This window comes from Micropterus salmoides, unplaced genomic scaffold (assembly GCF_014851395.1).
Source record: "Micropterus salmoides isolate LMB-PRFRI ecotype aquatic unplaced genomic scaffold, ASM1485139v1 Ms_hic_scaffold_20, whole genome shotgun sequence".
Lineage (NCBI taxonomy): Eukaryota > Metazoa > Chordata > Actinopteri > Centrarchiformes > Centrarchidae > Micropterus > Micropterus salmoides.
In genome coordinates this window covers 13096857-13124389 of record NW_024041151.1, presented here as the reverse complement: position 1 = coordinate 13124389, position 27533 = coordinate 13096857, and the positions used below count along the sequence as shown (strand labels likewise).

Here is a 27533-nt window from a genome sequence, read left to right as displayed (position 1 = left end):
GCTTCCATTCACAGAAACATTGGTATGCCAGCCTGCTATTTCATTCACATAAAAGACTAAATATTGCATGTTTTTTTGTGCTCTGCGTTTACTCACCTTTGTCTTTTTGCCTCCTCTTTTGATTTGCGAGGGCCTGGCTTTTCTTCCCAGCTTTTGTGTTTGCCTTTTTTTCTGAGGAGAGAAGGCAGACGTGCTGTCTTTTTTTTTTCTTTCTATATTTGCCAGGCAGGAAAGAGAGATGTTGGGAGGGACTGCAGTGCGAAATCTGCAGCAGAGTGAGAGCGGAAGCTGCTTATGAATGAGTGTCAGTCTCTCGGCTTTGCTAGATGCTCCTGAGGACATTTTACATGAATGGTGTCTGGCTGTGTGCTTTCCGCTACCGGGGAGACAAAAATGCTTCATTGCTGCTGGTTTTAAGGAGACTCGTGGGCTTTTTCTTTTATGCTTTTGGTTGTTTCATTGACTCCTCCGCCTGAGAAACATGTCATTCATATTGTTGTTTTGTTGAGTTGCATCATTCATGTAGTTCAACTTGGACAAATTGCTGGGTTTGAGATTGTATCTGCTTCCTAGTTATGAACTGAATGTTTTAATCCTTTGTTGCAGAATACTGACAGAGAATTAGTGCTACACATTAGACAAATTGTCTCTAAACAATTGTATGGAAGAAATTCATTTTTGCATTACTGCCTGATTATAAATATTTTGAGAAATGTGTATTAACTAATCATAGATTTTTGAAAGTACATAATGGAGAAACAGGACTCTGTCCATATTCTGCAGCTATAATAAATTAACATGGACAATATATTAATGATATTGCGTATTTCTGGTCATGCTAAAATGTGTTGTTGCTTACAATGATTTATAGAGGTCTCTTTTACATCCTTTAAGGAAAGTGACATATTTGGGAAACATTTAAATAGAGTGAATGTTAAATGTTCTTGAATCAAAGATTTTTTAGAGAAGATTTTGGCTTTCAGATTGTAGTTGCCAATTAAATGGATGCTAGTTTGCATTACCTATTTAATTTATTTTCCCCTCTGTGATTTATCGTGTGTTTCAGACTTTTGTCCCAACTTTTGTCGGTTCCATCCATTTTGTAAGATGCGAATTGTGTATAACATGAATTCAAGCAAATAAGTGTGAATAATTATGTCACAGTTAAGTTAATTAATCAATCTTCCTCACGTTCTTCATTTCTTTTTCTCAGAAAAACAAATAGGAAGGACAGAATTGCAGAGAATAAATATCAGACTGGGGAATTTAAAAATTGATTGGTTCTAGTGTGCTGTAAGTGGGAGGTTTTTTCCCCCCTCCGACAGGAAGTGATTTGCAGTGTTCAGCAAGCCTTTTGTTGAGAAGGTTTTCTCAGATCAGTGAGTCATGCTTTAGCTCTGAGCCGGCAGGCAGGCAGCACTCAGTAGAGAGTATTTGCTCTTCCCTCGCAGTATCCGTGATCATCGACAACATAGACCTTCCTCTGTTCTCTTAGTTTTTGGATTTTTGAGGCTAGAAATCAGCAGCAGCAGCAGCATCACCGCTGGAAACCAAACAAGCTGCCCCACAACACTGGCAGCCTTTTAGAGACCTTTTTCTTTCCATCCTCTTCTTCTTCTGCCTCAATGCTGGATTGTGTCTGTATATTTCCCACTGACGGGATTGGATTGCTGCTCTGGATTTCATTGAGAGCAAATTGGACTTTGGCGACAGCAGCAGCAGCAGCAGCAGCAGCAGCAGCTCAACACAACCACCACTGTAACCTCTATAGAGAAAATTACAGTCAGGTGGCCTGTGTGTTGCTAAAAGGCATTTTGCTGCCTGTACCGCTGCTGCTATGTTACAGGAGAGGGTAATCAGCACGGCTCAGCCACGTCTGCCAGCACACTTGTGAAAGAGGCAGGCTGTGCGTGTCGGTTGGTGGAGAGAGGGGAGAGAGCAAGAGAGAGAAGGGTATGCTTCACCGTACCAAATACAACCGCTTCAGGAATGAGTCAGTAACATCCGTCGATGAGCTTCTCCACGGCCTGTCCATGAACCCCAAGGTCTCGGCCACCCCCCAGTCTGCAGCCGAGACATCTTACACACCCCCGACTGAGGTCCAGTCGTCCTCCACCACCTCTGCTTCCAGCACCCCCACCAGCCACGGCTCTGACCACCTGGAAGATGGAGGCACCACCCTCTGTACCCTCATCAACAAGGTGTCCGGCCTGAAATTCAGCAACTCGGGCAGCTTGCTGGGCATCAAGGGTCTGCCCTCGGCTGTCAAGGACCTGGCTGTGTCTAAGCTGCAGGCGGGTGGGGGATCGGGCTCAAGCAGCTCCAGTGGCCCGAGCCCCAGTGCAACGACAGCAGCAGCGGCAGCAGCCTCTGGTGTGGGCGGCTCTCTGTGCAGCTCGGCCTCCCATTCAACTCCCTGCTCGCATCTGGAGCCAGCCGTCAGCATGAGCAAGAAGAGCAGGCTGGATGAGCACCAGCCGGGCAGAGAAGACTGGAATCCAGGTGGAGGTGGTGGACTGGTGAGCAAACCCTCCAGAGGGTGGCTACACTCGAGCGAGAAGATCGCTGGTCCAGGAGTGACATACATTGTGAAGGTTGGTGGTCTCTCTGTCTCCCCTGTCTCATTTCTGTTTTTATCCTGTCTCTCTTTTCCATTCTTTCCCCATTTTCTCTTTTTTTCAATGACTCAAGCTTAGCTACCTGCAAGCGGGGATAAAGGAAAGATAATGTAGTTTCATTGGCACATCACAACGTGCCCTTGAGAGGGTTGTCTGAGTGAAGGAGCAGCGACCAGAAAATAGTCATTGAATAATTCAGAAAATAGAAGGTCAGCATTGGAGGGAAAAGTAGGGGATATATCTGTGATGGGAAAACAAAAGCATTAATTATTAGTTTCATTTTCAGCATGCTGTAACAATTTCAACTTATATTGTATTTCTGTGCATGTGAAGCTGCAGCGTTATGCTTTTGTAACCATGGTGATGTTTTATTTCTGAACATTGTGCATCTGTATGAGCTGTACGGCCGTTTTAGCTCGCAGATAGTGAAATGGTGGAATAGGAAGAAAAAAAAGAAGACATACAGTGCATGTTTGTCTCATCACATCTGTATCTCATGTTAATGTTCAGCCATCATACATCGTTTAAAGGAACACAAGTTGGCGCACAACTACGAGAGCTGTGAATGTCATCATGCTGGCAATGAGTCACTAGCATTAGGAGTGATGATGCTGAGCCCTGGCTCTTCAAGGTGTAAAGAGAATGGAAAAAAATGGAGCAAACCATTTTCACTGAAACCATAACGTAGAAGTAAAGTGTGCATGTGCCTGAACGTGTAATCTTTTCAGTCTTTCTTTCTCTTTCTAATTTGTGTACAGTAAACAAAAGGCAAGATGTAGTTTTTTGGAGGGGGGCTGAATGAGCATACTGAACAGCAATGCTGTTGAACAGTATGACTGTCATCATATGACACCTACTACAACTTGCCTGAACAAGGCCTACAGTATCTGTGACCAGCATGACATTCCATTAACTGCATTAAGGACGGGAGCGCTTATTTGTCCAGTCAATGCTGCTGAAAGCATCCACACTGTGAGAGGGGAAATGGGTCCGGTCTCTGCAACCCCACCCTCTGCTTTTCCTGTGGTTTGAGTCCTGTGTGTATTGAGTTCAACATGGTATTATGCTCACAGCACTTTTAATTAGCGTCATGTGGTCACTCCTCGCACATCATGCACCATTACTCTAAAGGGACATTGATTGACAGTGACACTGTTTACACCCACACTTTTAGCCCATGGTAGCTATGTATTTATGCAAAAAAACAAACACACATTCAGTCCAGATTTTGTCCTGCAACAAATAATCAACAAATGTCCTAAAATGAGCAAAGAAACAGAACAATAAAACTCCATAGAGCTATGGGGAAATGTGGATTTAGGTGATAACTCTGTGGATTCATCACAGAGTGATTCCAGATTCCAGATACCAGATTCACACTTTTCACAGACAAATAGCCATGTGATACATTGTTGAATATTTAATTTTAGTAATTGCCATCCTTTTTACATTGATTAGTATATTGTAATTACTTTCTGCTCATGTCGTTAGCCATGCCTGTTTATCATGCTTATTTGGTACAGATATTTCTAGTTATTCATTACATTACATTTATTCATTTAGCTGACGCTTTTATCCAAAGCGACTTACAATTGCTATACATGTCAGAGGTCGCACCTCTGGAGCAATGATGGGTTAAATGTCTTGCTCAGGGACACAATGGTGGATGGGTCACAGCAGGAATTATTCAACATTTATAAATACTCATTTCATCAGCCTATTTTATTTAGCCTGTTTGTTGAACACATGCTTTATCCTCTAGTCCTTCTGTCTAGACTGTAGAGAACTGGACTGTATATGATACAATGTGTCTAAAGTAACAGCTGTACACATTATGGAACAACAAGTTTTTGTGACATCTTTAACCTGAGTTCAGCCAAGTGATATGAGAGCCAAGTTTTATGTTATGTATGTAAAATAAACTAAATGTTTTAATTTATGAGCCCATTTTAACTCCAGTAAGCAACAACTGCAGCCAGTATGATATATGACTGATATATGATAAAGGCCTTTGCCTGTTACAAAGCCAGTACTCTGTATGTGTCTGCTGTTTATTAGATCATTTATGGGCTGGCCTCCCTTTTCCTACTGAATTATTTGAAGTTCAGTTTTCCTGTGTGAACCATGTTCTTGTTTGTTGTACAGCATAAGATAAAAATGTCTTCATGTTGTGCCCCAGAATAGTTCTCTACTAATTTTAGAACTATTTGATATATTTTTGGCCCTGCTGAATTGTGCGCTTCAAACTCACTGTTCTAAAATTAGATTACATTAAAAATGTGCAAACGTCATGTTGACAAAATGGAATTTGTTTGCTTGTACTTACAAAACACTCACTGGAGAGAAAGGGCCTCATAATATGAAAGTTATGATTCTAATAACTTATCTCTGAACAGGAGTGGAAGTAGGAACGTTAGTGTGTCTGGATGTCTGCTTTGTTTACAGCCAGATTATGAATGTGATTCTGATAACGATAGGAAGTCATCAGCACAAAATGTTCCCAGTCAGTGCAATATTAATCAGAAGAGGTGCTGTAATGTGAGTAGGTGGTTTTATGGGATCGGAGGACTACAATCACCTCATGTGGCATAGTAACACACTGATGCAGTTTCCAAATCATTCTGAACAAGCACTGACTTAATATTTTATTCCAACTTTGAGTCAGAGTCCTGCTGGATGTTTCTATTTTAACAAAAAAGTAGACTTCACTCATACCAGCAAGTTTATGAAAGCACATTGGACATATGCACGGGTTTAGGTCTGCTTGCAACTCTTATTTTCACGTGCACAAGCAGACGAAGGTGGGGTGAAAGGATAATAACTGAAATTACCAATTTGATATTCAGTCACATCCCTTACATATCCATTTATTAGATCAGGGTGAGACTTATTAAAATAATTTGTACTCAGTGTGTTTTGTGCTGACTGGATATTAATAGTGGATATCACAGTGACCAACTCAAAGACAACACATCCTGTGACAGTACTTAATAGTGATGAACTTAGCCAGAAAGTGAACGATTTCTCTGGCAGGGGTAACATTTTTTTAAACGTTTTACAGTCACCTTTATCAATTTCAATGTCTTTGTTTTTGTCCAAAACTGTTGCAAATTGGCAATCAGAAAAGAATTCAAGCAAGATTTATTGTAACACATTTACAGACTTGTAAATACAGGTTCACTTGTCTTTTGGTAACATCACTGTATTTGTGTGTGGGTTTTTTGAGACTCCCCTCCCATGACACAATTCACAGTTTTAGTTTTTTTCCACAGGGAATTATCTGTAGCCAATCACGTGGCAATCTTACCAAGATTGTATGTATGTTTGAAATGAGAGCAAATGGTTAAATATGGATCTTTCACAATGTGGCCATAGATATTGGTCTGGAAAGCTTTAGTTTCATAGCAATTCTAATTTCTAATTCTAATTCTAATGCATGCATACATTTTAAAATCAAAATAAGTTGCCTAAAGTGCTTTGCGATTGACTTAACTAAACTGTCCTGGCAAGGGGTTAGGATCAAGTTAACCTGCCATGCTGCAGATTAGTGACAGGACTTTAGTTGCCATAGTAACAGACAGATTTTCAGTAATTCTGGTTTCTGCTGTATTTGTGTATTTTAATACACTTAGAATTGCTATGAAACTAAAGTTTGTAAAGACCATTTTAGACCTATATATACGGCCACACTGTGAAAGATCCATAGTTAGCTCTCATCTGAAACAACATACAAACTTACATGGTTACATGATTTAACATTTTGCATTGAATATAAGTTGAAAGAGACAGACAACAAATCTAAATTGCTAAAGTTTTTTATTGTTATACAGTAGCTATAAGCAATTTTTGTCTCATTTCTGACACACAAGACCAATGATCCAGATCGTCATCCGACATTTGTAAGCTTTTTAATCTAACATGTAGGGCTGGGTGATATGTCCAAAAATGTCATCTCGATAAAAACATTTCATACCATTCGATAATTATCACAATAAAAGTCAAATCATTATTTCTTTCAAGTTTAAAGGCTGATTTTTGCTGCTGAGTAAAAATTGAAGAAACCAGATGGTTATATTGTGATAATTATTATTGTTTTATTGCCCAGCCCTACAAACATGTCGACACACTTGAGCTTATGACAGTAATATGACATAATGCTTCAGTCTGCTTTTAAAAATCATGCACGTTACTATTGTGACAGAACTCCAGAGTTTTGTGGTTTTCCTTTCTGAAATAAGTCCCTGGTTTCTAAATATTAATTTAATATTGTAATGATTTGGTATACATTAAAGGATTGCAGTATTTTGGATTTAATTTTTGGATTAGTAACAAATCCCGTGTGTTTTTCTGTACATGATGATGTGTTACTCATGAACATCTGAATATAAGCTTTAACATCTTGTTGAATATGTATTTCACACAGTTTTCACCTTTTTGCTTTCCAGTATCTGGGCTGTATAGAAGTCCTTCGGTCAATGAGATCCCTGGATTTCACCACAAGATCACAAATTACAAGGTATGTTCACACTTGGTTTCTCATTTTTCAGCATTCACTAGATTTCTCTTTATCTTTATTGCTTATACCCACAAACAACATGCGCGTAAGACTGACGTATATTTGTTCACAGTAAAGACTAAATATAATGAATTACAATACAAATCATGTCAGGGTTTTTTAATAGGCATAAACATTTTCTTGTATCAATATTATAAAATTATATAATACCTCTTGACTTTAGTTTCACTGTAAACAATTTAATGTGAAAATATATATTAATTTGTGTAGAATTGGAAGATTAAACTATCTTATCTGATGAAATTAATTATCTTGTATAAAAGTTAATATGCCTCCTACAACAAGTACAACACCATCATTCAATACAAAATGAACCATGTTAACTACCCGTTGTAAGGGGCAGTCTGGACCCAGTTTCATATCTGTTTTGTCTTAACCTGTCTACTGTAAAAGATCTGCTTACACTACAGTCAGTTACCTTTCCATCAAATGTTATATTCCACTGGCCTTAACTTTGTTGTGATGAATAAACTACTGATGAATTAATGTAAGACTGAGTCTTACATGCCCTTTCATGTATCCATACCAGTGAAATCCAGAAAACTGTTCATACCGGGTCTAAAACAAGACACTAATTTTTAAATGAAATTGCACAAATTCAAGCAACCTATATGTTCCTACCAGGTTTTGAGTCAGTTTATTACTTGTGTACTTCAGCAAATACACAATGGTTATAGCGACTAAAAGACTGACAATGAGGTCTCTATAGTTTGTCTAGGCAAAAAAAAAAATAGGAGCAGAAACATAACAAGAAGAGCACAGGAAAAACAGCAGAAAACATAGAGTAAAGCAAAGACAGAAATAATTACCAGAAATTAGAAGAGAAAAATTATTGAATTTGATGCATTGTTACTGCATTGTTAGTCACTGAAAATGTTTTAGTGTGTCTAAATTAAATATAGTTTTTCTGTATTGTTGTCTGTGCCCAAATGGCTCACATTATAGCTCCCTTTAGAAATGAATACATTTAGTTTTATCTATTAATACCCTTTTTTCCCTTGAGAAAATCACTGCTCTGTCATGCTTTACCAGATATAAACATATACTTACAAGCATAAACTTAGGTATCAGTATTACTAAGTTTCTATCTGCAATCCATAATATTTTGATATTATATGTATTTAGAATACATTTAGGGATCACAATTTCTTTGCATGGAACTTTCTGTGACTCTGTATGTATATTTGAAATTATTGACCAATGTGCAGTGAGGCACAGGCCAACAGTGAATCAGTTTGTGTCATGTCCACTTTTATGCTTGACTTCCTGAAGTCAGTCCAGACTAATGTTAGTTTGCAAGGCCACACAGCGGTAGGCTCTCTTTCTCTCTCTCTCTCTCACTGTGTATGTGTGTTTCTGTCTCTAATAAAAGAGAGAGATAGACAAACACAGAGATAAAGCTATGTCTGTTGCTATTTTTAGATTTCTCCTTTTCTAAAAGAACCTACTGCTGTGTGTGATTTATCCAGGTAGAAAGGATACAAAAAATTAACATTTCTGTTACCGTCATGAAACCAATATTCACTTTGTCTCAGAGGGGAATTTGACTTTTCTGCATCAAAGCAGCTCTATCTTTAGCCGCTATTTAATCCACACATTCATGTCTTTTGCATAAATATTTCTGTGTTCACTTCACATCCTAAAGACAGTTTTAGATTTCACTCTGATGTGTAGCACTATATACCAGATACAGCTGCATGATTACAAGAGGTTCAGTGCATTTGTAATATTCCCTATGGCACGATATAAAACACTCTAGACTACATATTATAACTATACTAACTATAATTATATTGACTCAGATCTCTTGTGGCCAAGGTTATTTAGTTTTATGTGTAACAACCTGTAGAGTTCATACTGTTAATACAATGTCAATTTCTACAATTTCTTTGTGTAGTGTATTTATTTATTTGTTTTTGTTTCCTTGTATATGTAAACTATACATCTAACATTCCTGAATAGTCCAGTAACTCTCAAATCAGACTGCAAAGATGTAACAGAAGAGAAAAAAAACTAGCTGCAATAATAATAAAAAAGTAACTGTTTGGAAAAAAACCCAAAATATAATCTGACAACATTCCCTATACACGTCGAAAAATCTTTAAAATATATATTTTTAGTTTTGCTTTTCAAGAGTTAATTTCTCTTTTAGTAAGAATCATGATAACTGATCAAGGAATAGCCTAAATTTAGGAAAACATTTTAAGCCAAGCTAAAGGTGTGGCTGTAGGAATCACATGTCATTTGATCGGTCCAGAGTTAAATGTCTCAACAACTACTTAATAGATTACCATAAAATTTGGTGCAGATGTTGGTGCAGAGATGGTCCCCAGAGGATGAATCCTACTGACTTTGGTGATATTCTGACTTTTCATCTACTGCCATCATCTGGTTTAAATGTTTACCTGCAAATACTTGTGCTTGTGTTGAGTGCTAATTGGATAACGTTAGAATGCTGAACATGGTTTACATTATATCTGCTAAACATCCACATGCATTGACATTAGCATTTAGCTGAGAGCTCTACTGGGCCAATGTACAATGTACTCACAGAGTCACTAGCATGGCTGTACAATCTTGTTAAGATAACAAAAATAAAATTTTGTTATCATGGCAATTACAAAAATCATTTACAAAATCATGAATAGTAACTGCACAGTCTAACCAATTGCCAAAATAAGTGTGATTCTGTGGCTGTCTATGGTCACCATCTGGGCTTCATCCTCTTCTCACCCTCTCTCTAGGGAAGCTATCAGCCTGGTGTGTGAGGCTGTTCCAGGGACCAAAGGAGCTCTGCGGAAGAGAAAGGTACATGGATGGACACACTGAGTGATCACAGGAGAAGTGATGCCCACACTGAGAGAGCTGAGAAATCTTAATTTAATGTTAGTGAAAGGTACAGTAGAGAGAAAAAGAGGAAACAGCATTAGATATTAATTTACTCTTCCACGTTCTATATATAGCACCGCCTCTGTAAATTATTTTTTCATGTAAAAAGAGAGGGAAAACGGAGGCACATAGTGATTGGAAGAAATGATGAGAAAGAGAGATTGTACTTAGAGAAGAGAGAGGTTGAGGAGAGAGAAGAGAGATGAAGAGGTATGGGACTGTATGTGCGTGGGCGTAGCTCCAGCCCACGATGCATTGCACACCGTGCACAGTGCATAGTGACTCATGTAGTGCACAATATCTGTGATCAGGAGGCTGAGCTAGTGTGTGTGTGTGTGTGTGTGTGTGTGTGTGTGTGTGTGTGCGTGTGCACGTGTGTGCTCGTTTGCATGTTTGTGTGAGCGTCTGTCTTCTGTGTGTGTGCGTGTACATGTTGTGTGTCCACAGTGTTTGAGGAGACTGTATCTGAATGTGGGGTGTGAAATGAAGCATTACTCTGTTCTCTCGAGCTTGTTCAAAATCAGTGCAGACTATTTTCTCTCTCAGAAGAGATGTAAGATATAAGATAATGTTATTTTGGCTGTGTGACAAATGCACTATGGTGACATCAGCTTCATACTGAGAATTTTCACTGGACCTGGCTAATTTATCTGGCCTTTTGCCTCCTCTCTTCTTCAAAACCACCACTCACAACAGTATGAAAAGTATCCCACCCTATTATTAGATTAAATGTTTCTTCTGTATTCATTTACTAGCAGTGAAATTACACTTTAATGGATAATACTCCTTAAAGGAATAGTTCAGCATTCTTGCTTAGGGACTTATTCATCGAGACTTAGTAAATATGAGGCTACAGATTAGCTTAGCTTAGCATAAAGACTGGAAATGGGAAACAACTAGCCTGGCTCTGTCCAAAGACAAAATTAGATGCTTACCCAGTGCCTCTAAAGCTCAGTACTTAATTTTAGATTTACAGGAGGTTATTTGCCAGACTATTTTTTGATTGAGCACCGGCAGATACTCCAGGAAGTCACCATGCCTGTGCAAGAAATAGTTAGATATATAACATTTCCATCTGTGAGTTTTAGAGGTGCTGGTAGGTGGATGTTGTTACGCTGGACAGAGCCAGGAAAGCTTTTCCTCTTTTTCAAGTCTTTATGTCAAGCTAAACTAAGCTAAGCAGCTCTATCTGCTAAACGGCTGCTGGCCGTAGATTCACATTTACCGTACTGGCATGAGAGTGGTATTGAACTTCCCATCTAACTCCAAAGAGGATAGCAAATATTTTTCCGAAAACATGTTAAATTATTCCCTTAGATATGATACATAGTAAAATATTTGTGTCTGTCTGTGTCCTCCTCTGATCCTCTCAGCCACCGTCCAAAGCTCTGTCTAGTATCCTGGGGAAAAGCAACCTGCAGTTTGCTGGCATGTCTATTAACCTAAATATCTCCACTAGTAGCCTCAACCTGATGACCCCTGACGGCAAACAGGTCAGTGTGCAACCTTTGTAAAAAAAATATAGGAAGAAAAAAGCGGCACCATTGTATTAGACAGTCTGCACAAACCTACCAGCAACCAGTGTTAATTATTGCTCTGCAAAAGTAAGACTTGGCCAGAAATAAATATACCTAAAAAAACATTCACTGAAGAAGGCCATGGAATATGTTTGAAAGCTCAGAGAATAGTGAAGTAAGTATACCCTGCGCTATATGTACAATTTGCATGGGTCAAAAATTTAAAAAGATGAAAAAAGTAATCAGGGATCAGTTGTTTCCAAAATTAGGTTGACGCGATGGAGGAAATCTTATTTTTTAAGTGATAACAGTTTTTATACAACAATGGATGTTTGTTTATGGAGGTTTATGTAATAAAAGAGCAGTTAAAAGAAGAAGACAAGCGGGAGCACATGACCTCTCCATATTACATTATATTTACATTTACTCATTTGGCAGACGCTTTTATCCAAAACGACTTACATTTGAGGAACAGATGCTGCTAGAATAACCAGAGGAGGTTGGCAACTAGACTTTCCCTATGCACATCTCTATATTTAGTTATACGGGTAATAAAATAGTTTTCTTTGTGGCAGGGGTGGTCAGTGGTTGCATTGTGCATTCCTGTCTACTCCTGTGTCCTTCTTGAATACTGCCAGCAGATGGTGCAAGAGTAAATAGTTCAACAATTCAAATCCCACATAGTCACTCAAACAAGATGGAATAACATTTCTGATATCAGTTTCTCTGGTGATAATTCAGAGAAGCAGCTGACAAAGCACTAAATCTGGGGACTGACCCTGATTCACCCAACCCTTTCTCTCTTCGATCGTAATCTCTGCGTTGTAGCTCAAGAAAGGTTAAATTAAACAAATTGTTTTCCCTTTGTTGACTGTTGCTAACAAGGCAGCAGGCTGGATTTATATGTTAAATGATCATGTAAACAAGCAGGTTCCTGCTGTAGCTGCCTTTTAGATGTGTTTTCAAGCAGGCACTGATGGTTAGCTGACCAAATACTTTACTTTTGCTGGATAACAGCCTGTAAATAACATTAAAACAGAAAGTGATTTAAATGTATTAGAAGAAAAATTGACAGTTGGTCAAAAACAATGACATTAACCATGCTGTTTTAATTGTTTTGAGAAATGTGATGAGATGTTTGAGATGTTAAGAAATACAACCAGTCAGTCAAACCACAACTTTTCATTTTTACATTTCTATAGACAACAATTAAGATACACAGTGTTAATTAGTGAGCCCAAGGGTACAGGATTTTACCCCCTGCTCCACTTTTTATGCAAAGCATGTCTTCTGTCTTCTGACAGACATAAAAGTGGTATAGAAAGCAAATACATTTCAGAAAATCACAAAATTCAAAATATGTCTTTATAGGCTACTGTTTCAGAAGACTTCCAATATGGCTGCCTCACAGTGTGTTAGATACCAGCAACAGTGTTTTGTCGTTGGGTATAGGAATAAAAGAAATAAACAAATTTCTGATATGCATTTTAAAGTATATATACTGTATGTGTGTAGAATTAATGCATGTGCTTTTGTATCTATCACTGTTTGTATAAAGGGGCATGTGCTAACTAATGTGTACTGTATAATTTTGCTCTTGATAGATCATAGCCAACCATCACATGCAGTCCATCTCTTTTGCATCAGGTGGAGACCCTGTAAGTAACTCAGTCACCTGTGTCAAATTAACTGCCATCTGTAATAATATAATATAATAATAATGAAAACTACTTAATAACAAAAATATATTTTTGCTAATATAATTAACAAATAAGTTTGGCCATGGGAGAAACTATTATTTATCAAAGTTGTATTGTCATTCTATCTTTATTAATTGGGATTTTTTGGAATGCACTTGCAAGAAGTGCATTTACAGTATATATAGTTCAAAGAAGCATGTGTCATTATACTGTGTAACAAATGTGTATACAGTCTAGATTGAATTACTCTTACTGACAATACTGTACATTGTTCACTGAAGACCTGTTCCAAAATATGTTCCCTCTTCAAACATGACTAAATATCCAAATTGTATTACAATATTTATTAGTTATCCTGTATTTGGAAATTATGAATTTTAACCTTCCCATCACTGGTATTAAAAGCCAATATGTAATAACCAGAAAATAAAGGTTATTGTATGAAGGTATTATGGTATTTTATAGTTGGAGATTATTACAACAGTTGTAATGTATCTTTTTTTAGGACACAACAGATTATGTTGCCTATGTAGCAAAGGACCCCGTTAACAGAAGAGGTAGGTGTTCATGCCTTTAATTCAGACTTGAGTGTATCATATCTCACATGTAAGATGTTCATTAAAATTTGTTTCTCTTGCCCTCGTCAGCATGTCACATCCTGGAGTGCTCTGACGGGCTGGCCCAGGACGTCATCAGCACCATTGGCCAGGCCTTTGACCTTCGCTTCCAGCAGTACCTGCAGTGTCCCTCAAGCAAACCGTCCTCCACACACGACAGGTGAGGTCATAATACACCTAACACTCACAAAAGTACATATTTACTTACACAACCAGACACACACACACACACACAGACAGTATTTAATTTCAGGATCAAACCATGTTTTTCCTCAGGGTATTAAACATGGAGGAGTTACCATGGACAGAGGAAGAGGAGGAGTCAACAGAACATCCTTACTATAACAACATCCCTGGCAAGATGCCACCCCATGGAGGCTTCATCGACACCCGGCTGAGTAATCAGAATGCGCCACCAGATGGATCCCAGGTACAACTTGGTTTGTGTATTCAACTTGAACAGAATAACTTTTGTTATTATGTGGACGCAATCGCAATAACATAATCAATGTTTAATATTTTTTAAATATCAACTAATTATTTCCATTTCTTAATTGAGTAATAACTAATATCTGTGTTTGTATGTCATCAGATGGGCCCAGGTTCAGTAGATCAGACATATTACCAAGGACGGCACTGTGGAGAAAACTGGGGAGATGAAAGAAAGCCAATATTCATACAGCAGGGTAAGAAAATTCATGCTTCCCACCACTTAAACACATAACACATGTTAAATTTCATCAGTTCAACACTGTGGCTATGATTCTTTCTTCAAATGTCTACTGTAGGATCATTTGATATAAGCAGTCTGCCCGAAAGTAAAGGTCAGACACCAAAAAAAGGGGAGATGCCCGCATATGTGAACACTCAGCAGATTGATGCCCAGGTGCTCGCAGCACTCCAGGCAGAGGCGGAAAATGTAACAAAGGGCATGGCAGCTGCAGCCAAAGAGAGCCCACAGAAGGACCTGTTTGATATGAGTAAGTCTTTATGCTGTGTAACGAAATTTCATTTACTATTAGATATGCACCAGTCCAATTGTTTCAGTCCTGTTAAGATTTGGGTGTATCTCCATTCTATGTTAGCTCTCCTAGAAAAATGTTCAAGTCTACTGGCGCACTGGTGGTGCATTGCGTAGTACACGTGTAATTGAATTTAATAGATCTGCCCATTGGCCCCTATCACTTATGCCAAAACAGGTATTTGAGTCAGTATCGGGCTGCTATCCGATATCAGCCCGATACTGACTCAAATACCTGGATCGGTGCATCCCTTTTTACTGTTGGGCATATGATTTGAATAGTGGAAGCAGTCATTGAGGCTCACCTGTTGAAACTCTACAAAGAATCTGAACAGGTTCTTTGCTTTGCCTTTAAAGTAAAGTTGTAAAATTACTTTCTAATCAGAGTTCTTAATTATAGATGTTTTCCAGCTTTTGTTTCTCAGTGACTTAAGTGTGGCATTATAATAGCACCATATCCGTATGAAGACAATAGGACAGGGTTAATATCAGTGTACAGCTTTATTCCTCCTTTTAAACTTCAACCGTAGCTTTGCTATTATTGTACATGACAGATCAGTTACATAAAGATGTGTGTAACTATGTATGAAGAAGCCATGACACTAATTACACGTGAGAAGTTAACTGTTATTATATGAAATCCAAATCTAGGTTCAGGCGTCCCTACTGTAGTTCTTCAATTTTATTAGTTCCTCTACTAACAAATTGCAGTTCTATTTTATAGGTTATGATGATAGGTTATGGTTACGCCCTACCCTTTGGTGGCTACATGTGGCAAACAACACTCCAACACTGACCCAAACTTAACACAGATAAACACCTTTAAAACAACCAAATTAGAGGATTTTTTTAACATTACAAGACGATAAATCAAGAACACCAAAAACACAAGGGCATAATCAGCTGTAGCACTCCCGGTGCAGAATGAGAGGATAGAAGAGGAACATAGACACACTGCACAGGGAAACACATACAGCCGTAACAGTTATGGTATAGTGCTGGAAATGTAATTGACCTATACCAGTCTATCAAAAAAGATGGCGCAATGGATAAGACAAATTCCTTTGGTGGGAGAGACCCGGGTTTGATTCCCACTGTGACCCATCCACCATTGGGTCCCTGAGCAAGACACTTAACCCATCGTTGCTCCAGAGGCGTGCAACCTCTGACATGTATAGCAATTGTAAGTCGCTTTGGATAAAAGCATCAGCTAAATGAACAATTATAATGTAAATAAGTTAGTGCCCTGTGGAGTTGTCTTGTAAACAACATTTTGCATTCTGTGTTGCTCACCAAAATATGTTGTGTTTATCCTTTAGGTCTATTAAATGTGTTGAGTCTACCGCCTTCTTCATAAAGCATTTATAAATTTTTACGTTTCTCGGTACATTACTGCCACCTGTCGATTAGTGGAATAGCGTGAAACCATTGGCAGGAATGTGTAGTGCATTCCAGAGACAAACTAAACGGGTACCATTCTTATATATGTTGCTCCATAGCACTACTAGTGGTCGAAAACTTCACCGGGTACCTTTTAAAAAGTGTCCATTACTTGGGGAAAAAGTGAGAAAGGAATGTCATGCAAAAAAAGACCATAGTCAGATTCTAATCGAGGATGTTACATCTATAATGATAATAATAATAATAATAACAGTGATGATCCAATTACAATTTTTTTATCATGATGAAGAAATCTGAGAACACTGTGCTCAAGCTAAAGCAATGATAACTTGAAGAGTGATTCCGAGAGACATATTCAGGTTTTCATACTAACTATTATAGCAGCTGGTCTTGACAGCTGTAGGATGTCAAGTAAAAAATTGTGCTACAGATTTCCTTCCTCTCTTAATTCACCTTTTTTTTTGGCACCGCCCTTACCTATACCAGAGCCCTTCGAGGATGCCATTCAGTCGCAGTCCCATCCACCGTCCCAGGGGCAAGCCCAGTCCCAGGTGCCTTCTGGTCTTCACAAGGCAGCATCCGTGGACAACTCGAGCCCTCTTCTTGTGCGCTCACTGGCCTTCCGGGCACAGGAGGAGCTGGAAGGCCAAACATGGTACCATGGCAAAATGAGCCGCCGTGACGCTGAAAAACTGCTGAAAGAAGATGGGGACTTCCTGGTTCGTAAAAGCACTACCAACCCAGGGTCCTACGTTCTGACGGGCATGCACAATGGACTTGCCAAACACCTACTGCTTGTGGACCCTGAGGGCACGGTAAGATTAAAGAGCTTGTGGAGTGTGTTTCAGGGAGATACTGTAGATAAAAATGACTGAAGGTCTCAGTGAGCAGGAATGCATAAAGTGAAAGATTTTTCATAGTGCAAGTAAAAATTTAACTTCTTATTAGGCCAAAACAGACATATAACATCTGTTTCTTTTTTCAAAGGTACGGACAAAAGATCATATATTTGACAGCATTAGCCATCTTATTGGCCATCACCGTGACAACAATCTGCCGATTGTGTCAGCTGGGAGTGAACTGTGTCTCCTACAGCCCGTTGGAAGGAAACAGTGATGCTTGCAATGCCTGATGGAAATAGGAAGCTCTGGACAGTCTCTCCTACCATCCTGAAACTTGAAGATGAAACATAAAGAGAAGATGCTTAAAGGCTCTATGCGCTGACAGTGTTGTGGGGAAATTGGCCCGTGGTTACTCTACTTGAGGCACTGGAAAGATTTGTTTAAGATAAAAAACTTATTTATAGAACTGTTATTATTTTGTTGTGATGACTGAAATGCTATATTTTTGAGAAGACATAGGTGCATTTGGACATAATATCTTGATTTGGTGTTTTAAAAGATAAAAAAAGACACTTGTTCTTGTAGTTTAGATGAAGTGCAAATCAAACCTCAAAGAGGTGTTAACAAGAGTATTTTAGAATAAAAACCTGAAATTTTAGTTTTGTCTGTCAAGCACAACCGCATTTATACAGGAAGTGTTGCCTAAGAGGTAGAGGAAACATAAAAAAGTTTGGACAAAAAATGCTGTTTATAATGAATTACTTTAGGGGAAAATGTCCTTTAATCTCACCAATAGTGTGATGGCTGACTCAATTAGTCACTATATGAAATCTGCTTTTATTGGGGATTAGAACTGAATGTGTTTTGCTTTGCAGTAGTCACAGTGTTGGGGTGCAAACAGACATCCTTCATAGTGCTGTCAATGGCTTTAAAGATAAACTTTTTTTTATGAAGTATTTTCTTGTGTCACTGCAGTCGCATGACTTAAAATCAACTGTTCTTGTGGACATTGTTCGTAGACCTTGATACCCCTTTATTTGAAAGAGGTGCTTGTGTATGCTGACACTGTAAAAATATTTATGCTTTTCAACCAGTGACTATTTCTGAATTGGTTTTCTCTGGATTCTTCTTTTAGGTGTGTAGTCAATGATTAATTTTGGGGCTTCAGTCATGCAATGGATATTCTCACACTCTTAATCAACATTTTCGGCATTTTTGTTTAGTTTGTTTTGGTGAACTTTTAAAAAGTAATTGTTTGAATTTGAATGATCACAAATGAATAGCACAATCAGAAAGTTAGATCATTTGATCATCTATCTGTGTCAGTTGTACCAAGACGTATTACCAATGTGTTGAGATGTAATTTAGACTTTTTACTTAAGAGACCGGATTAGACACACGCTGAGTTCGCACAGTGCCCACTCAACACAGAATGTTTAATATTAGCTTACCTTCACTTATTGATGTGTGTGGATATCTTATGGCAAGACTACTGTATCGCCACTAGATGTCATCACAGAAATGTGACACTTGTTTGCCCCTGTCAGTCGCACTCACTTCAGTTCTCTTGTGTCATCACGTATTAGTAGCAAAGGATGCTGGCTGTGTACAGTACAGGGGGAAATCCAACTCTGTAAGAAGCAAGTTTTCAAACATTGTTGCTTGACAGGTCATTTTCATTTTGCAGTCCACTGTACACAATCGTTCCACAGAACAGTTCACTGTATTTCGGTTATACAGACTGTTTTTCTAGAGTGGGAATCAAACTTTTAAAATGGTTTATAGAAATAGTACACAGCAGTTCTGGCAACATACATTTTAAATGCTCTCATCCTCACTATTGCCAGTACTCTGATGGAAACCAAATGAATGGGGCATTGTATTTGATATGCACTGGACCACTTCAATTGAACCAAAATCAGCATGTGTTCAATGAGTTTGACAAGACAGATGCAATGTAATATAACGTGCCTGTATTTTGCTGCAAGAGGAAGTGTACAGTACATGCATCTCACAACAACACACATTTTGGCAAAGAGCAGTACTGGGATTGTTATGAAAAAATCCAGCACCAGATCCATTTTGGTTTAAGCCGATAAGACTTTCTCTGATTCCTTGTGTCTCTTTGAGCAATGTCCGTTTGCAGAGCAACATATTGGCATTTTTTGAGAGAGTGAAGGGCACATGGGATCATTGAAGTGTTTGTTTTTTTTTGACAGTTATCCACCATTAACCTTTACTTTGTCCAATTTGACATAATTTCATCAAATCTAATATCTTGGGAGAAGGAATAATGCTCTAAATTAAAAACAGCGCTATGCTAATGTAAAGAATTCTTTTGAGATTAGTCTTTATTTCTGAAGAGCAAATTTGTAGAATCACCTTGGCAAAATGTGCAAAGTTTTGAAAAAAGCATATACAGTATAGCAGGAACAGCTCCATACTTGAATCTCTCTGCTGTGTGGCATAAAGAAATTATACAACCAAACATGCTGGGACACAAAAAGAACATGGCTTCTTTCCAGATTTCTGTTGATGAAAATGTGCCTTTTATTTGTACAAATGGTATTTTTGTTTCTCTTACTCTCTCTCTTCAAAGTGCAATAGCTGATTTTCAATGGGGCATGCCTGTTCACTAGAGGTTGTGTTTTGCCCTGCTGCGTGTTGCTGCTTGAGACTACCGTTTTCTTTCTATATCTGTCTCTTTCTCTCCCTCCCACCCTCTCTACTATATATTATAAATGTATCATTTCCAGATTCTAAATATAAATCTTTGTCAGAGGGAATCACACAGAAACTCGATATTTTGGAACAGGTATAGTAAAAGAAAAAAGGAAATAAAAACAAAGAAACAAGTCCAAATGATGTTTACAGATTTAATCTTTTGGTTGTATGGGTTTGTCATTATTCTGTATGACTGTTGGCAATAAAACCGTGAATGTGTAGAACCTCTGTTGTTGTCAAAGTCAATAACATCTTTCACTTTAGTGAGTTTTGAGTTGGTAGTCCCAGCATTTAGCCAGTGTCATCACAGTTTTCTCTAAAATATGAAAGGATCAGTTCATCCAAAATATAAATATAAATAAAATTTCATGTTTTCTGACTTACTTTTAGTGATATCTTGCCATGCAAATACTTTTTGTTAATTTGTGCCCAGATTCTGAGATACAAAAATATCCATTAACAGTGTCCTTGTTATTCTGGATAATCCACAGAACACACTGTCCAAAGTTTTAATAGTGGCTTCTTTTGGACAAACAAAGTAGCTGCCATGAAAACAGTTCACAGTGAGGTCTTTGGATTATCCAGAGTAACAAGGATGCTGTTTCTGGGAAGAGATGTTGAATAGTTATTTTTCTCTTCTGTGAGCAGTACAAACAAAAATCCCTTTACCTGCAGAAATCTCGGAGACAGATGTCTCTAAATGTGGATATGTGAAATTAAAACTTCCTGCATGGCTAAATACCACAACAAATAAATGAGAAAGTAATATAAATTTATTAGTGATTTGGATGAATTAACGTTTAAGTTATTTTCTCGAATGAAAAAAAAAACACTGCACATAACAACGCAGAATTGCACTCTTTACTGGGAACATGAGGTGATCCAGGTGAATTATCCTTATATTTAAATTTTTTACACATGACATATTATGTGAAAGCTTATATTTTGCATCATATAAATAGCAGGTAGTGCACTATTCATATTTCACGTGCTGCATTTACATGCCTCTTCCTTCAGTTTACAAGCATCATGCTTTGATACAAATCAGATAAAACACAGATAAACACACACACAACTATTTTAATTTGGTACAAAAAGGAGGACTGAAAAGATTCTGTACTAAACATGCAGCATGTTAAAATTCCTAGGCAGCATTGAGGATATTAACTACCTTTATTAACCAGCAGGTGGAGCTCTGATATCACTTGCAACTACTGATGTTTCTGCATTACCTAATTCTTTGTACAGCGGTAACAGATGCCGTTTGAACGCGATGCTACTGATATAATGAAAAGAGTAGTAGCTTTGACTATTCAGCACATTTTTATCTAATTAACATCATAATGCAGTTTTTATTAAAGTAACTGCACATTGTGATGTAGAATATTACTGAGTAAATACAAAATTACAGAATAGAATACAAAGAATAAATAATTTCATTACACTAATAATTGTCTACAAACATTCTTCATTTCATTATTTTACATAACTATAATTGCACTTTAATTCATTGAAGGTGATTTTTCACTTTTGTTTTACGTGGTCAGGGTGTAACCACAGAGGTACTTATATTTTCTGTCAAGGGTTAAGAGCACCATTTCTTTGCAAATAGTCATTGTCCCGCAAAAACCACTACAAACAATGCATTTTTTCAGATAATCCAATATGTTTGTACATGGCTTATTTTCTCAGCCGAGAAAGGGTTTTATCCTTCAGTTAGCTGTTAAATAACCAAATTTGGAAACACTGGACGGTAATGAAATATGACCTCCACATAACCTGGAGGTGATATTGAACATTGGCCTCATACATTAATGCATCAGTCTAATGCCAAGTGTCAACATTCCCAATCATGAATGACGCAAACTAAATATTAAGTACAAAGGAGAAACCACTGCCAACAATCATCAATCACTCAAATTCCTTTTCGTCACCAATTCAGTCCACTGTGACCACTGCACAGGCCCACAGGACGTTACATTACGACAAACTGACCTTCCTATTGTAGATATCTTGCTCCCTTATTTCAGTCTTTTCTGTCACTCTCAAGGACGGCCTGAGCAGCCCCTCCTGCCACCACCGAGACGTCGCCATGGACCGGGACTGTCTTTTCCTCCTTCTCCAGCTCCTCCTGCCTGGAGCTCTGCTGGTTCTGGTTGGGGTTGTTCTGGCTGCTCCATGACTTGCTCCTGCTGCGGCTGGGCTCCAGAGCCTGCCTGGCTTCTGCGCCGTTTACAGAAGCCTTCCCCCTGTAGCAAATGCCACACACCAGACCCAGGAAGGCCCGTCTCATCTCGCGGCTGGCCAGAGTGTAAATGACTGGGTTCATGGCTGAGTTGAGCACAGCCACCGCAATGAACCAATCAGCCTTGTAGAGAATGTGGCAGCCCTGTTCACATGCCACATCCACCAGGAGCAGGACAAAGATGGGCGTCCAGCAGGCGATGAAGACCCCGACTACAATGATAACAGTGCGCAGCAGGGACATCGCATGCTCAGAGTTTCTGTGCTTGCTCACCTTTCGGCTGCTGGACTTAACCAGGATGTAGATGCGGGCATAAAGGACAGACATGGCTAAGAGCAAAACCATGTAAACTGTAATACAGAAAGCCACATATTTCTTGCTGTAGAGAGGGAGGACTGTGGAGCAATCGGGGAGATTGTCCAGGCAGTTCCAGCCTAGAACAGGCAAAGCTCCAAGAGATATAGCGATCAGCCAGCAGGTCCCTATGAGCAGAAACACTCTGTAGTTCTTGTTGGCATCATAAGGCCTCATTTTTATCATAGTCAGGTGTCTCTCTATAGCAATAGCCAGGAGACTAAAAATGGAGGCGCCAAGTGCTACAAACATGCTTCCCTCTCTGACAAACCAGAGAGCAGGGGAGAGCTGCAGGGTCTTCTCTCCTGACAGGAGCAGGTTGACCAGGTAAGCAACTCCAGCCAGCAGGTCGCACAGCGCCAGGTTGGCGATGAAGAAGTACATGCGGTTGTGGAACCTGTGGTTTCTCCATATGACTACCAGCACAATGAGGTTCTCCAAGACGATGAAGCTGCATATGACAAGGAAGACAATGGTTTTGGCGTCCACAGTGCCAGGGCTTGTGCCAACGCTGGGCCGGTGGTCCAGCTTTCCTGTGTAGTTGTAGTGGAGGAATATCTGAGGATTGATCATCTTCAAAGCACCAGCTCCTGACACTGGATGTCAGAAGTGAGCAAGGAGTCCAGTGTCAGCAGATCCACTGTGTTCAACTGCACTGGAAGATTTGTGCGTGTTATTACAAAAAAGCAGATAATTCATAGTTCAATATTGTCATTATTCAGCAATTCATGTGTTTATTCTGATGGATTAAAACTAAATAAATAAATAAATAACTAAATAATCACCTTTTCCTTAGCATACTCCTTTGGAAACAAGACATTATTAAGACTTGAAAATACCTGCAGAACACTTTTAAAAAATATCTAGGAAACAAAGTCTACACCTTAAAATATACCATGATGCTAGTACATAGGAATCTTGGACCATTACACAAACTACCAGAACTACAAAAGTGAATATGAATATTTATCTTTGACATGAAATTAGCTTTATTGGTAATCACAATCATCCACTGTAGACATAATCGATTTTACCTCACGGTAAATTATACTTCATAGTTGTAATTAACCTACTTGTGCCGATTCGAGCAGTCTAGTAGCCTAAATTCTCAAATGAGAGCCTTCACACAACTTACCGCAGGATGCTCGCAGTCAGGGTTTAGTCGGAAATTAAACGCACACTGAGAGGCAAACATTTCATTTCTGAGTAGGCTATTCTCCGTGTTTCCTAGATTTGATGCTGAACTTTGATTCCGTCTCCCTCGCTCAATGGGAGAGAGCAGCTCCTCATCTTCACTTACGTCCAGACTCCGGAGTTGTCGGCGTCCCCCCCCCCCCCCCCCCCCCCCTCCCTTCCTTCAGCCTGGGCTGGGAGAGAGCTCAGAGGCTTGTACGGCTGAGGGGTGAGTACAATACACGAGGAATATCAAAGCCAGGAGGTATGTGGGAATTCATGTTGTTTTTGTCCCAGACATGTTAGAAAGTCCATCAGAATTATGTTTGGGTTGGGTATTGTACCAAAGCCCCAAAGTAGTTTGTAATCCACTTTCTTTTTTACTAACGTGAGCTTTAATTCCACTGTGCAGCCCTGCGTTGTAGAATAAGAAAAATAAAAGTACCTTGAATCTTGAAAAACAAATGAGATAGTTAAACTTACTAAATAGGATACATATCCAGAAATGATAACTAAATAAACTATATTTTGTGATAATATATGGATTTTTTATATAAACAATTGAGGCCATATGTGCCACAAGGCACAGAAGAGACAGATGAAATAAACAATAACTAAAATAAAATAAAAACAACTTAACTAAAACTAGGACCATTCTGTCTAATAACTAAGTGCACAGTGATATAATGTACAAAGTTGCAACAAAAGCCTTGTTTCTGCAGATTCATTTACACATAATAAGCTTCTAGTTGCTGATTTTCACTGTTTCTACTTCACATGGACAAAAAAGGGAAAGATACAATATATGAAAGAGTTTAAATTAAGATGACTGCTGCCCATCCTTTGTTCTGGTCCTTCTGTCATGACCTCATATCCAGGAAGGATGGGCAGGGCTGGCAGCAAGCAGAAGGACTCAAGAGAGTCTGGGAGGCAGATGATGACTCTTTAAAATACATGTGGTGAAGTGGAATATATACTGCAGAGATTTTAAGACTACCCTGACTAAAACTTAACATAAAACGACCAAAATGTGACAATAAACCTTGTTTTCAAACAAAATCCAGAAATTGCACCAAGAACAACTGAGTCATGAGCATCGTGCGCTGGACTTGTGCACTATGTGGATATGACTCAAACGCTAAGAATATTATTGCTTTACTTTATACGAAGCCCCACATTTAGCTGCTTGCAATTTTCCCCAAATGAAGCACATACTGTACTGTGTACCAGACCAAATCATTAAATAGCAGATCTCTTCCAGTTTCTGTGGTTATTAAGCCGGAGGAATGTTTTGTGTGGTTGAATAAACAGCTGTGGTCTGGCATTGGTCCACCAGCATTGTTACAGTCACAATTCTCAGTCATTTCCTGCAGGTCGCAGTGTGCCAGCAGCAGTGGGAAAATCTCAGGGAAAAAGCCAAATAGTTATACTGGACCCACAGCAAATCTGGGACCAATCACAGTATGTGCCTACGTAAAGGCAGCTGGATTAACAGCCCAGGAACATGGTTGGAAAAACCTTGGGTTTTTCAGCAAACTGCAGTGATGTTGGGCTCACATCTGCATTTACATAAACTTTGAGCCAAATATGAAACCATCTGCAAGTACAAACCGATATTATGTGGTTAGAGTGAGTCTATGTCTATGTGTATTCATAGACTACTGAAGAAAAGCATGGGTCGAGGGTTTTCACTTTTGCAGGACCACCCTCACTAAAATGTTACTTTGTAGGCAACCACTTCTTTGGTTAAAGTAAGACTGAATTTTCCTGTCATCTTTGTCAGCATGGACAGTAATTGAAGTTCTCAATTGCTGCCATTTTCCAACATCAGGAAATGTACGTCTCCCCTAAATCATCAATACACCAGATGTGTGATTTCCTGCTATTATAATGCTATATTATTTAAGTATAAACCTACACGCTGTAACCCCTCATTTCAAAGTAATACACAATATAACTGTCCTTCCCTCAGAGTAGTTGGCCTCACAGCTGGTAAAACCATTCCTCAGGGAAAGTTTCCAGTGCTCAACCACAGCCTGCCCTGGACCTTATACACTACTGTTTCTGTGTGACATTGTCAGCGGTTAGAAGACGTATTCTGAAAAAAAGTCCTGCATTAAAAATGTATTTAAGTAAAAGTACAGTATTATCAGCAAAATGTTCTTAAGAATCAAAACTAAAAGTACTAATTATGCAGCAGGATGTCCCCACGTCAGTGGTATATTGTTATGAAATATTATTATGTCATTATTATTTCTTACACATTAACATATATGCAGCAGGTTAACATTGCAGCTGGTCATGGTGGAGCTATGACTAGTGCTATAGTGTAATTGAGAAGAAGTATGATGTAGCATGAAATGAAAATACTCAATTAAGTACCTCAAAATTGTTCTTAAGTACAGCGCTTGAGAAAATGTACTTAGTTATTTTCCGCTGCTGGTCATTGTTTGATGTTTGACTGTAAAAATAATAAAAATACAATGGAGATTGAAGATCTATCGTATTTCTGTTTGACATATATGTTATTTAAGCAGGACCTGCTTTCTGTTTGTAGATGTAGATGAAGTTTTTAACTAACTCTTGTCATAGGGCATATACAGATCAGGGTATTCATTATTAATCATAATGCAATATAAAAGCAGTGTGCACTCACAAGTGCCTACACATATAAAGTATTCTAAGAGCATTCATAATTGATTATAATGCAGTTTATGTGACTGGTAACACAATAGTCTCATAGTCATTCAAAGCAGAGAACTAATGGTTAAATGAGAATGGCCGGATAGAAAAAAGGGCCCTGTGCTTTAGTACTTTAAGCACATTACAAAATCTATTCGGCCGGCATCACTGGAGCCATTACTTTGCCTGGGTTTGCCCCGTTCAAACTCTCAACCCTTCATTAGAGTGCAAGAGCTGGGGTCAGAGCCGTGGGCAGTGGGCACATCCATGTGCAATTACATGACAACCCTGCCTTTAATTTCACCCTCGCCATTTTAAGGCAAAAACACACCCCGTTAGTCTGGGCTACAAATCTGAGGCGGACCGTCCCCTTCTGCCCTGTGGTTTTGTGGCAGCAGTATTTCTAGGCATGGCGTTCTCTTGCATGCAACAACAGAGCAAGGCCTAGGAGATGTTTCTGAGGCATAATTTGAGCTGTGGCACAGTTTAGTCTAGGATCTGCCAACTTTAGATGGCCACACAAGGTCTTTAGTGCTGCAGGGATATTTAGTGCCTTACCTTTTAGTTATTTCACCATTAAGTGCAACACTTTTAATTTTCCATTTCATTTATATCCAGTGGAGAGTTTAATGGGATGAGTTCATTTATATTCTGCCAGTGGGTCTCTGCAGTGTCAAACTGGCTGGCATTCCCATACAGGCATAAATTTAATGGACTGAAATCACTTAACACCGAACATGGAAAAAACCCAGAAGCCACAGTTTTTCTGTAGTAGACTCATTTTGAGGGCTTCCGTGATAATTGCATGGTTCCCGGCCAAAGGTTACTGCCTGCTCTGCTCCATGTGAGCAAACATAATAATGTCCTCACCTTCCCACACATGCTATCAGAAACACAGTTTAATATAACTATTTGAAATAAAACCACCCAAAATTTTTACATTTAAGCTTCCCATCTATAGAATTTTACTGTGGAAGCATCTTCAACTTGTTCTGATAGTTTTTTGGGTTACCACTTTCTAATAAGCCACCATTTATACAAACAAAATGACGTAACAACGGTCAGTGCAAACCAAAATCACCAACCGATTCAAAATTACATTGGAATCACAGGTTATCCAACCTGGTGACTTTCATCCTGCAACTCATAATATGACTAAGTATGTGTATGGAAC

General features: G+C 38.7%; 3 protein-coding genes across 4 annotated transcripts in view; 1 reads left to right on the top strand and 2 right to left on the bottom strand.

Moving 5' to 3' along the window:
- LOC119914154 (zinc finger and BTB domain-containing protein 7C) overlaps positions 1–27533 on the bottom strand; it is a 203433-nt gene that overhangs the window by 134681 nt on the left and 41219 nt on the right. The gene's annotated exons all lie outside the window — the stretch shown is intronic.
- On the top strand, positions 1670–19924 carry shc3 (SHC (Src homology 2 domain containing) transforming protein 3). The gene is made up of 12 exons (XM_038733231.1): positions 1670–2594; positions 7064–7134; positions 9939–10002; positions 11457–11576; positions 13205–13258; positions 13806–13857; positions 13948–14077; positions 14194–14347; positions 14510–14603; positions 14706–14897; positions 16826–17154; positions 17327–19924. The coding sequence occupies exons 1-12, from the start codon at positions 1956–1958 to the stop codon at positions 17453–17455; spliced, it is 2028 nt and encodes a 675-aa protein (XP_038589159.1). The 5' UTR covers positions 1670–1955; the 3' UTR covers positions 17456–19924.
- LOC119914159 (sphingosine 1-phosphate receptor 3) lies at positions 20044–23837 on the bottom strand. Of its 2 annotated transcripts, none has more exons than XM_038733237.1 (2): positions 23640–23837; positions 20044–23159 (listed from the first exon to the last, which is right to left on the bottom strand). In XM_038733237.1, exon 2 carries the CDS (start codon positions 23075–23077, stop codon positions 21932–21934), a length of 1146 nt encoding a protein of 381 aa, XP_038589165.1. In that variant the 5' UTR covers positions 23078–23159; positions 23640–23837; the 3' UTR covers positions 20044–21931. The 2 variants fall into 2 exon arrangements, with proteins under 2 accessions (XP_038589165.1, XP_038589166.1); XM_038733238.1 differs by having other exon boundaries at positions 20044–23154.

What these genes read in the sequence shown, in the direction of transcription:
- shc3 (XM_038733231.1), top strand. Translation starts at nt 1,956, where the DNA reads ATGCTTCACCGTACCAAATACAACCGCTTCAGGAATGAGTCAGTAACA. An exon ending in GAGTGACATACATTGTGAAG is followed by an intron (nt 2,595 to 7,063) that starts GTTGGTGGTCTC and finishes TTTGCTTTCCAG; the next exon opens with TATCTGGGCTGTATAGAAGT. An exon ending in TGACCCCTGACGGCAAACAG is followed by an intron (nt 11,577 to 13,204) that starts GTCAGTGTGCAA and finishes TGCTCTTGATAG; the next exon opens with ATCATAGCCAACCATCACAT.
- LOC119914159 (XM_038733237.1), bottom strand. Translation starts at nt 23,077, where the DNA reads ATGATCAATCCTCAGATATTCCTCCACTACAACTACACAGGAAAGCTG.